At 47.6% G+C, this 11645-nt stretch overlaps 1 protein-coding gene across 1 annotated transcript; it reads left to right on the forward strand.

The window, feature by feature from the left end:
• The first annotated feature begins 668 nt into the window (after positions 1 to 668).
• si:dkey-171c9.3 lies at positions 669 to 5512 on the forward strand. The gene is made up of 2 exons (XM_042340808.1): positions 669 to 3602; positions 5342 to 5512. The coding sequence occupies exons 1-2, from the start codon at positions 669 to 671 to the stop codon at positions 5510 to 5512; spliced, it is 3105 nt and encodes a 1034-aa protein (XP_042196742.1).
• The last annotated feature ends 6133 nt before the right edge of the window (positions 5513 to 11645 follow it).

Raw genomic sequence — 11645 nt, forward strand, 5'->3', positions numbered from 1 at the left:
TTCATGGTGGGAGGAAATCCCAAGGCGCTGGACTAATTTTCTAACTAATTTTCCTCTCTCCATTGATGCGGCCTGACATACTCATGTTCCTAGTGACTTCTGTTTTTATATTAGTCATTTCCATGAAATGTTTTGAGATGTTTCAACATAATAAAGTTAATGCAAGGTCTACTAAGGTTCTAATTGCCTTGGTTGCAATAGAAACTAGTTGTGACATGTTCCATATGTTACTATCCTGGATATTATGATTAATGAAACATTATTGTGTTCTCCCGATGTGAAAGGCGCTATACAAATGTCATTTTGTTGTACAGGATTCAGAAGGAGTGATGTGTCTTTCACCCACTTCGAACTCCAGCAGTAGTTCTGTGTTCTGTAGTCTCAGGAAATATACATTGGGATTCCAGCATGCTATCCAAGTGACTACCAGCAAATGTTCAGCTGAAAGCAGGGACCAGATCTCAGAGAAAGACCAAGGATTTTCCAGTTTCCAAGCCTCTCTTCCTGATGTCACTGCTCCTCTTTCCAGTGCTGATGTTCCTCCATGTGGGGTTGTTACGCTATCGTCAAACTGGAGTTTCCACCAGAAAAAGCCGGATGTTAAAGAACTTTCTGATTCTATGCACAGAGCTACACATAGCCCTGTAGAAGGTCTTGAATCTTCAACTATGACAATATGCATGGATGTAAGAAGTTCTTCTGATCTTTCTTGCTATGATGGATCACATCTCATGGATACCATTGATGGTTATGCTGATTGGATGTCCACTGAGATCCTTGGGGCAGTGACTGAGGAGGTCCACATGGGACGATCAGAAGCACAGGCACCCAGTGGAGATGATTCTGCTTCTGAGATGAATTGTTCTGGTCCCATCACTCATTGCCATTCAGTGCAAATGGCTGAAGTTATTGGTGAATCTGAACTGCCTTTAGAGAGAGATGTAAAAACATATGACAAGATGGAAAGTGAGTGCGACCTCAAAGTGGCAGAGGGAGAAGAAGGACATGCTCATCACTCTCCAGATGGCCTTCGTTTCACAGATATAGTCTCTCTGGCAAATGCTATTGTAGAGGGATCTTTCCAGGATGCTGGGATAAGAACTTTAGACACTTCTCCTGACCACTTTTCACAGGCGAAGGTCACCACCTCAGTTGGAGTACCTCCTGCTGTGGAAGATTACCTGCTGAGATTGACCCAGGAAATAATTTCTGAGAGCACCAAGGAAGCCAGCCTGTTCGGGTCAGGAGACCCTCGGCAGTTGGTTGAAGATGAAATGGAACCTCCTTGTATTGCAGATGAAGTTAAACCTTGGTCAGAGCCAAATGATGGACAGCATCGAAGGAAAATCTCAGATCTGTTTGACGAGCCAGCAATGCTGTGGTCACAGAGCCAGACCCCTCAATGTGAAGTGGACCCAGATCAGATTGCAGGAGCCACAGACAGCTCACCAGATCTTGTAGTGAGGTCACTGGCCGGTGACTTGGAAGTTGAAAGTCCCACCAAGACCATGCACAAGTATTTGGGCGGATCTTTCTCAGAGAATTTAGAAATGTGGGAGAAAGGAATGGTGGAGGACCGGGATTCTGAGAAATTGATCTTTGATAAACTCGGACTCACCAAGAAATGGTCCCTGGATTATCCTGATGCTCCACCGTCCTCACCCCTCAAGCCACAGTTGGCGGGAAGTCGGAGGAGTTTTACCAGGAAACTCAAAGGAGGGTTGGCCAAAGAATTCCTTCCCTCACCTCCTCCATCAACCCCTAAAGAGCACCCCGATCTTTCCTGGTCAGAGGAGGACACTGAGGCAGAGGAGGCGGAGTTTGTGAGGAAACTGATTCGATCACTATCTCAGGAGGTTGGTGGAAAGGTTGCTGGAGACATCTCGGAGCATCCAGAGAGCAACGCACACAGTTGGGAGCAGAAATCTCGGGCTTTAACGGAGGAACCAGCAAACTGTGCTTGGTCAAACCAAAGCTCAGCAAAAGACTATTTTACTCAGTTAGTATCGGATATTGTCTCCTCATCCACACAGATTATATATGGGATGATAACAGAAAGGACTGACTCAGCAGGTCAGGAGATTGATTGTGCCCCCCTCAGGCCTGAAGATCGATCCCACACTCAGACCTCACAGCTCGGGACGCTGTCTCCTGAAACAGACAGGATTCAAGAGAAATGCCAAGGGGATACAAAGGAAGATGGATTTCCAGTAAAAATGGAAGCCTGTCTGTGGCAATACACAGCCAGGTTAACACATGGAATTATCACAGCGGTCATCAACTTCTTGAACCAGATTGAATTAATTGAGGAACGAGAATGTCATTTGCGTAGAGAGAGCAAAATAGCCGCAGCTGAAGCCCCGAGGCAAGACTGCAGACATTCATACCACATAAAGCAGCTCAGCTCTATGTCGGAGGGGTGGGTGCGAGGGCTGGTCCAGTCTGCTCTCCACGTGTGTAAAACTCAACGTCCTTCAAGGGGGAGCAGCATCATGAGACCGTCTCAAGGTGACAGAGACACAGAGAATTCACCAAGTCCAGGCCACCCTCGCTGGCAAGCAATGGATACAGTTCAACTCATCGAAGAGACTTCCCAAAAGGAACCTCCTATCATTGGCACCAACACAGAGCAAGAATCTCAACAGCTTGTAATAGAGCCACTGGAGACAACTGAGTGTGAGACAGACAGCCTCGCCGTGATCTCCTGTAATTCCGCTGCATTTACTGAAGACAAGCAAAATGCAATTTTGCACAACTCAAGAGAAAGAGAGGACACTGAAACCATTGATGGTCTTCGGGAAGGAGCAAACAAAACTAATGGAAGCTTTATGAGCTCTTCCACAGATCCACTCCTGTATAAGCAATTGCATGTGGAGTTGAAGACTGAAGAGGTCACCAGAGAAAACCCAACTCCTTGTGTTCATGAAGAAGCAAAAGTGGACACATCTGATCCTCGCTTGATTCTCAATGAAGACGGGGAGGAGCCAGAGGCCATTAATTCACGACCAGTTAATAAAGGAAGAAAGTCTTCCATCCCGGAATCCTCTTCAAACAGATTCTCACATTCCCAGGACAACCCAGCAAGCAGGGCCTACGCGGAGAGCCTAGCACAAACTATCCTTGGCTCCTGCCTGGCTGACCTGTGTGGACAATGTATGGAGGAGGCTGGCAAGGTCTGGCCAGATCCTGGCGGGTTGTGCCAGGAGCCGGAGTCAGACTCTGACAGCGGGTGCAGTGTGTGGTCTGAACAGGAGGCCCAGACAGAGGCAGCGATGGCGGCCGACGAAGGAGCCCCTCCTACCATTTCCAGCGTTAAACCTCCGAGGCTAAATGTTGTTGAATTCACGGGTTTAATGTCCGCTCAGCGCAGGGACGGCCTGAGCGCAGAGGCGTGGCAGCCAGAGACAGGGGAGGGGCTCGGGCATGTGGGCGTCCTGTCCCCTCCCCCCACCCCGGGCAACATCGAGCTTCTGTTGGTCAACTTCAATTCCAGCTCCGCCCCGGGCTCAGCCCAGATCCAGGCTGTCCTGCAGTGGGCGGCGGCCTCTCAGCTCCAAGCCGCCAGGATTTGTGTCACAAATTCCAGTGAGGTCTTTGCACAGGTGCGTTTCCCTCCCAAAACTGGGGACTGTTCGGGTTTACGTGTGTCAGCCTGGCCCAGCAGTAGCGCTCACTGTCAGAAGGTTGTGGGTTCAAGCCCCAATGCAGAGCTGGGGGTGTAGGGCATTGTCAGAGGTGCTGTCCTTTGGGTGAGATGTTAAACCGAGGTGCAGTCTGTCTGTTCAGGTGGATGTTAAAGATCCTATGACGCTGTTCAAAAAGAGAAGAGAGTTTCTCTCTCCTGGTGTCCTGGCCGACAATCCCCCAAATAAAAAAATTGGTCACTCACCCCATGGCTGTTTGCGGGATAATGCTGTGTGCAAATTAGCTGTGGCGTATATCTTGTGAAACGTTTTGAGATGTTGTGAAGCTGTGATAAGGCGCTCTTTCAAATGTAAGGATTATTATTATTAATTTCTCTCACTGGAACAGACCGGATGCCAAAAGCTTGCACTATTCCTAGTCTTGAGACCATATTCGCTTCAAATTTAAGAATGGGATGAGGGGGAGTGCTTCAGTGATAGAGGCCTGACATTTTCCGTTGGGCTAGCCTTAGAACAGTTGTCATGAAATTTAAGGTTGTCCAGAATTTTGCAAAGTTCTTACATGTGTCTTACAGACCAGTTCTTTTGAAAACTAGCTCCCAAATTAATTTTTTTGAAGAATCTTAACAACAATTTCCATTTATATAGTGGCTTTCATGTCAGGGACATCCCAAGACAATGGTCAATAAAGGGTTTGCACCTGAGAGCGGTGGATTGAGGGCTGGGGGTTTTGGACGAGGGAAGATGACTGAAGGCATGGTCGCAAAGGTCTTGAGATGGGCCTTTAAGGAGGCGAGGGAGGTGGCAAATGGGAGGGGATCCGGGATGGAGTTCCATCTCAACGTGATCTTAAGGCTAAGATTAATTTTGAGCCTCTGAGCGACTACTTGCATTCTCTGACCTCGTCTATCTCGGTAAACACTATTCCATGTTGACTCCTGCTCCAAACGGCTTGTCCACGTGATGGCAACAAGCGCTGGTAATCAGTCTATGTCACCTGGTCTTTGTCCTAAACTTGCCCTGCACACTCTGACCTTGTATAATAATCTTTACAACTGATATAGTGCCTGTAACATTAAATCATCTCACAGTGCTTCAGTAGATGAATACAGCAGCCGAATTGGACACAACAGTGTCCCACAAACTGCCAGGTGGTGAATGGCCAATTTATCTGGAGGGATTGTTTGCCAGGCCAGAGAAACCCCTTCTCGTTCTGAATAGTGTCATGGGATCTTTAACATCCACCTGAATGGACAGCTGAGTTTCTCACTTTTGATGGAAGGCACCTCTTAACCTAGACTGACACTCTAGCTCAAGGTCTAATGTTTGAACGTGTGCGCTCTTACCCTGCTATGTTTGGGTATTAGGGTTAGGGAAGATAGCTCAGTGGTTAGAGCATCCACTTTACAAGCGAGAGAACCCGGGTTTGATTTCTGACTGGGGCAAAATGTTAGGCAAGTTTCCTTACTCCACACACCTCCGTTTACCTCGCGGTGAGTAGGAACCTGGTTGATAGTCAATTGGTGGATCGCTTTCTGGAGGTAACAATCCCTTCAAATAATAATAATAATCATGATAGTTTGGTCACTCAATCCAAGACCATTGGAGCTTAGAGGCATCTCGACAATGTGATAAGGCGTTATATCAAATGCAGGAGTTATTATTATTGATATTATTATTCCATCTCTCTGTGTCAGTTCCCAGCTCTCCTGGCCCGAGCTGAAGAAGAAGCCTGGACAGTGGGGAGCCTTGTGAGAGCGGTGCTCACCTACCTGGAGGAACAAAGGACAGCAGACGGCAGCTCTCGCCAAGCCCTCTTCACCTGGCTCCTTGCACGCCCGACTGCCAGTCAGCCCCAGACTATTTGAAGACATTGCAACACATCATCCCATCTCACAGAGGTTTAACCCCTGTTTTCTGAATACATACAGCAAACCTCTCGCAGATGACGCAGACAGGACCTGAGATTGTATCATTCGGGGACCACCCTGTTCTGGGCCCCTTCCCACAGACCTCTGTGCTCGCTGCTCAGTACAGTCACACCCAAGCAAGATAAAGGCTTGAACTTGTCTTACCATCTTGTCCTTCCATCTTCCCAATTGGAATGATCCCAGCTCCCTGCCCCCCCCCAGTCTGCCTGCTAACCTGTTCCAGCTGCACATTACCCTATGGATAAAGAACTACTTCCAGTGTCCCCCACTTTTAAACCGTTACAGAAGCAGTAAGACTAAAGACTGCGCTGCCAACAGCAACAACTTGCATTTATATACAACAACAACAAACTTACATTTGTGTAGCATCCCAGAGACTCATGGTGGGTACAATGTTTAGCAGGAAGCTTGGCAGCGGGAGAGAAATGGTCAGTTTGCTGACGCCAGGGTTCCCAGCTGATGTCACTGGAGCTCATCATAGAATGTTACAGCACATAATCTTCTCCACACACGGCATCCAGTCCATCCCCAGTCTCCTCTGCTCATTCCCCGTTCCCTTTAACATTGAGTGTTACAGTGCAGGAAAAGCAAGCTGAGCAGCCGCCCGTGTTGCCGTGGCAAACGTCTTTTTGCTCAACTCACCTTCTTACTGTAAATGCAACGTTCATATCTGTAGCTAGAAGTTGGTGCTTTTTTCAATGGAGGTCGGAGCTTCAGAGACCTTCAAAATTCTAGGAGGGAAATAATTATTTGATTTTTTTCACTGATCGCGAGACAGTAACGAGAGGCCAAATATTTAAGAGGGTGTGAGGAATGTGGAATTCTCTGCCACAAACTGGCATTAAGATGCAGTCAGCAGGTCAGGCAGCCTCTATGGAGAAAGGAAACAAGAACAACAACTCGCACTTATATAGTACCCTTCTTGCAGAATAGTGTCTCAGAGCGCTTAACAGTGTCAGAGCTTGACTCCGAGCCACAGAGTGGAGGTGACTGTAAACACGGCCGACGAGGAAGGTTTTCAGGTGGGACTTGAAAAAGTGGAGAGAGGGGGCAAGGCGGAGGGATTGAGGGAGAGTGTTCCAGAGTTTTTGAATGTAGTGGTTGAAAGCGCGACCTCCAATGGTGGGGCACACGGTGCGAGGGATGAGCAGGAGCCGGTGCCAGTCGAACGGAGGCACCGAGTGGTGGTTTGGGGAGTGAGGAGATCGGGGAGATCGGGAGGTGACAGAGAGTGAATGGATTTGAACACGAGAGTGAGGATCTTGAAGTCGATCCGTTCGGTGATGTTAAGCCAGTGGAGCCTGGGCCAGAACTGGGGAGATAAGGGTTTGGAGTTTGTGGGCGGCAGAGTTCTGAATGAGCTGATCTTTTGAATGGAGAGACTGGTGAGGAGTGCATTGGAGTAATCCAAGTGGGAGATGATAAACATATGCATGAGAAATGTGGCTGCATTTGGGGTAAGATATGGTGGGAAGCGGACAACGAGGTGGAGGTGGAAGAAGGCGGTCCTGGTCAGTGACCGGATGTGGGGCAGGAAGGACAGCTGGGGACAAACTGGATGTCTAGGTTGTGCACTGGTCCAGTGAGTCTGAGGGAGAGCCCAGGGATGTTGAGGAGTTTAGATCCGCAGGAGTGAAGACATTGACGGAAGCCAAGGAGTATGGCTTCTGTCTTATCCATATTCAGCTGCAGGAAGTTTGCACTCATCTAACGTCTGCCAGACAAGCTGATAGAACATCGGGGGACCTGGAGTTGGTACTGGAGGAGGCAAAGTAGATTTGTGTGTCATCCGCAAACATGTGAAAGTTTACCCTGTGTCTGCGGATGACATCGCCCAGAGGGAGCATATAGATAAGGAAAACTAGAGGGCCAAGAATGGAGCCCTGGGGTACCCCACAGGTGACCGAGCGGCGGTGGGAGGAGAAACCATTTGTTGCAATGAAGTGGAGGTGGTTGTGGAGAAAGGAAAGGAATCTATGGAGAGAGGAAAGTGAGTAACAATGACCAAAGGTTGCTGAGAACAATCATGAACAGGCTGTTTGTGAGCTATAACATTCTATGATCCTCATACATTGGGAAAACCTGCTAGTAAAACCATATTGAATGCTAAAATCATTCCAATTACAACATCAACAACAACAAATAATAACAGATTACATTTACACAGCGCCTTTCACGTCAGAAGGACATCCTAAGACATTGGACAGTTCAGGGTTTGCTGGGGATTGGAATCAATTATTGCGCTACTTTCAAATGCTCATCAAAGCTGTTTCTGTATGTACTCACACTGGGCTGAAGTATTGAGGCTGGGGGTGGGGAAGGGGTGATCGATGGCTGGTGCTAAGGATTCAGACTCGATTCCAAACAGCGGGACCCAGGCCAGCACATTCTAGTGGTCTCCAAGGCCACAGGTCCTCTGCCCACCACACTGGCCACATCACTGGTCGCATATTTATTGAAAGGCTCCGCTGAAGATGAGCCTTCCTCAGTGGGTTGGGAACAGGACAGGATGTGGAATGACTGATGTTCCTCTCACTCTGGGCATAATGGTTCTTTCCAGTGCACATTACTAGCCAAGCAGCATTGTGTAACATTTAACATTCACGTGTGGCGTTCTTCAGCCGAGAGTGGAATGGGGTTTGATTGGGGGAAGTTGTACAGGATGGCATTGATCCAGCTATCTTTCCCACTGTTTGTGGATTTGCCTCCAGTGTTATTGGTTTGATGTTATTGTGAATTCTACACGCAGTGTGCGTGTAATCATGGACCACTGCTGTAGACGGATACTGTATTTTTTACTTTTGAATTTTTTTACCGTGTTGAGTCTCTGCTCTGCAATTGTTAATAAAAATGTAAATTTGCTGCTTTAGCTCCTGGTATTTTTTGTCCCTGGACGTGGGAATGTAGAACTTGTCTCCCTGGAGGGACACACACTGCTTGCCTAATTCTGGACAGTATTAATAATAATCCTTGCATTTCATAAGAACATAAGAAATGTGAGACGAAAAAAAGACTAAGATCCATCTAGTTTGCATTCCACCTTCCTGGTGGTCGCATGTACATCTCTCAATGTGCTCCCCTTCTGTGCTCACCCCCTTACTGCACTCACCCCACCCTGTGCTCATCCAGTGTTCTCACGTAGGTATAGTACTACCTATGTACTATAACCCATAATGTTATTTCCTAAAAGAAAACTGTCTAATCTGTGTTTGAAGGAATCAACACTTCCTGCTTCAACCGTCTCCCTAAGTTCACTAGTCGTTCAATGAAATAGCGTTTCCGTAGATTTGTTCTGAATTTCCCCCCTACAATCGCAGGCCGTGTTCTCTGGTTTTACTATTCTGGACTAGTTGAAACAGCCTGTCATGATCTAAAAACAAAACCAGAAATTGCTGGGAACACTCAGCAGGTCAGGCGGCATCTATGGAGAAAGGAAAGTGAGTCAATGTTTTGGGTCCACGACCCTTCGTCAGAACTCATAAGAAATGCGAGACGAAAAAAAGACCAAGGTCCATCTAGTTTGCCTTCCACCTTCCTGGTGGTCGTTTGCATCTCCCAATGTGCTCCCCCTCTGTGCTCACCTCCCCACTGTGCTCACCCCCCACCCTCTGTTCTCACCCCAAACTATGTTCTGACAAAGGGTCTTGGACCTGAAACGTTGACTCACTTTCCTCTCTCTGTAGATGCTGCCTGACCTGCTGAGTGTTCCCAGCAATTCCCGTTTTAGTTTTCAGACTTCCAGCATCTGCAGTATTTTGTGTTTTGTCATCACCTACATTGTCTCGTCCCTTTAGAATGTTAAAGACAGCAATCATGTCACCTCTCAATCTTCTCTTTTCCAGTTTAAACATGCCATGATATAGCGCCTTATCACAATGTTGAGACGTCTCAAAGTGCTTCACAAGATATACTGTATAGTGGAGTGACTGTGTAATTTGTGGGTGAAAGGTCACAGTCAATTGCTCTGCCACCTTTCGCCTACAAAATATAGTTAATCCACTATACAGTACATCTTGTGTCCCGAGCTTGAGGAGGCCAGGAACTGAGATCTGATAAAGTCAAACCAATTTAGACACGTGCTGGCAATGACTTCCTGTTGCCTACTGAAGCCTGCAGCAAAACCAAACAGGAAATCCCGTCTGTAACTGATGGCAGCAGCTCTCCCAGTGCACAGCTCGAGACCTGTCCTGGTAGCAGTTACCTGATGAATAACTTTTTGCCTCATCTTCCAATTCACACACAAACAGATTTTCACGCAGAGACTTGTTGGGACGTGGAACACTGTCAAGTCAGAAGATAGAGGCAGAGTTCATTGTGGGTTTCGTGAGATACAATATATGAAAGGGTGGAGGGAGGAATAACAATAATAATAATCCTTGCATTTGATGTAGCGTCTTATCACGTCTTCGAGATGTCTCAAAGCGCTTCACAGGATATACTGTCAACTGAATTGACTGGATATTTTGTGGATGAAACTCGGCAGCCAATTGCCCACACCAGCGTCCCACAAACAGTCATGGATTGAGAGACCAAATTATTATTATTTTTGTTAAGGATTCTTAGCCATGGAAAAGCGATCTGCCAATCAACTAACAACCAGGTTCCTGCTTACGGCTAGGTAAACAGAGGCGTGTGGAGTAAGGAAACTTGCCCAAAATTTCACACTGCTCAAGAATCAAACCCAGGTTCCTCTTGTTTGCGAGGAGCGTGCTCACGAAGAATGAAGGACAGTGGAAGCCGGACACACTGGGGCCAGAAGTTCTGTCCGGCTTAAGCGGCGTCCAAGATTAACTGAATTATTATTGTCTCTTCCACCCAACAGAGCAGCATCGGTGCCACCTTCCTCCCATTGCCGTTCCCATTGGACGGGAAGGGAACCAATTAGTGGTGGCTCCCAGGAGATTGACAGCCTTGTAGCCCCTTGTGAAGGGATGGTCTCCAGCCATTGATAAGTGACTCCAGCTGTTAATCTATCACGATTTGACTCTTCCTATTCCATCCCATGTTTCCTCCCTGTTCCTCAGCCCTCACTGATTGACAGTCCAAATCAGCTTCTGAATGGCTGGAGTCCATTGTCAATCAATCACAGTTAGACTCCTCCCATCTCCATCTTGCAGCCACTTGTGCCTGAATGGAGGCCCTCGGCACACAGGAGGCCCGAGTGAGTACATTCAGTGGTGACCAGCTCAACATTGTCACTAGATTAACCGGATGTGTCCAAATCAACCGACATATTTAAACAGGTCAAATACAAATGATTCGGGGCTGGGCTTTTTATTCGATTTACGGGGTTAACTGGTGTCCGGCTAAAGAGGATTACACTGTATATGTCATTTAGCTGGACCTGGAGTCACTCAACAACACCAACAACAAATAACATTTACACAGCGCCTTTCATGTCAGGAGGACATCTCAAGTCGCTGGACAATCAGGGATTTGGGGCTGTGGGTTGGGATCAGGAGGGATGGAGGGCAAGGAATGCAGGAAGCGTGGAGGGCAGGAGTCACTCACTCATGCACCTGGCGGGTATAAGAGTGTACAATGTGTGCTTGGAGAGGAGGTCAGGGGTGAATTGGGGCGGGGGGGTGTTCCTGAGGTTAGAGATGGGGGGAGCTCCTGAGGTTAGAGGTGTAGTGACTGAAGGCTCGGCCACTGATAGTAGCGTGGTGGAGGGAGCAGGAAGCTTGGGTTAGCTGTGTGGAGGGGGCAGAAGGAGGAGGCTGGAGAGATAAGGAGGTTGCCAGGAGTGATTGGATATGTAGGTCAGGGTGAGGATGTTGAAATCGATTGGGAGCCAGGAGTCAGTAGAGACTGGCGAGGGCTGAGGGGATGGGCGTGCACAGTATAATCGACTTTTTGTGGGCTATCGCTGTGCGCAAATTGGCTGTCATGTTCGCCTGCAAATACCAGTCACTACGCTTCACAGTAAATCCTGGGGAACACTTTGAGAGGTCTTGATGATATGGTAGGTCTTTGTATTGAATGCAAGCATTATTATTACTATTAATACCATTTTGAAGCTGTTTTGATGCCAAGAGTAAATGTAAACCCAGGTGGAATGTCTCTAATA

This window comes from Callorhinchus milii, unplaced genomic scaffold (genome assembly GCF_018977255.1).
Source record: "Callorhinchus milii isolate IMCB2004 unplaced genomic scaffold, IMCB_Cmil_1.0 Scaffold15, whole genome shotgun sequence".
NCBI classification, from domain to species: Eukaryota; Metazoa; Chordata; class Chondrichthyes; order Chimaeriformes; family Callorhinchidae; genus Callorhinchus; species Callorhinchus milii.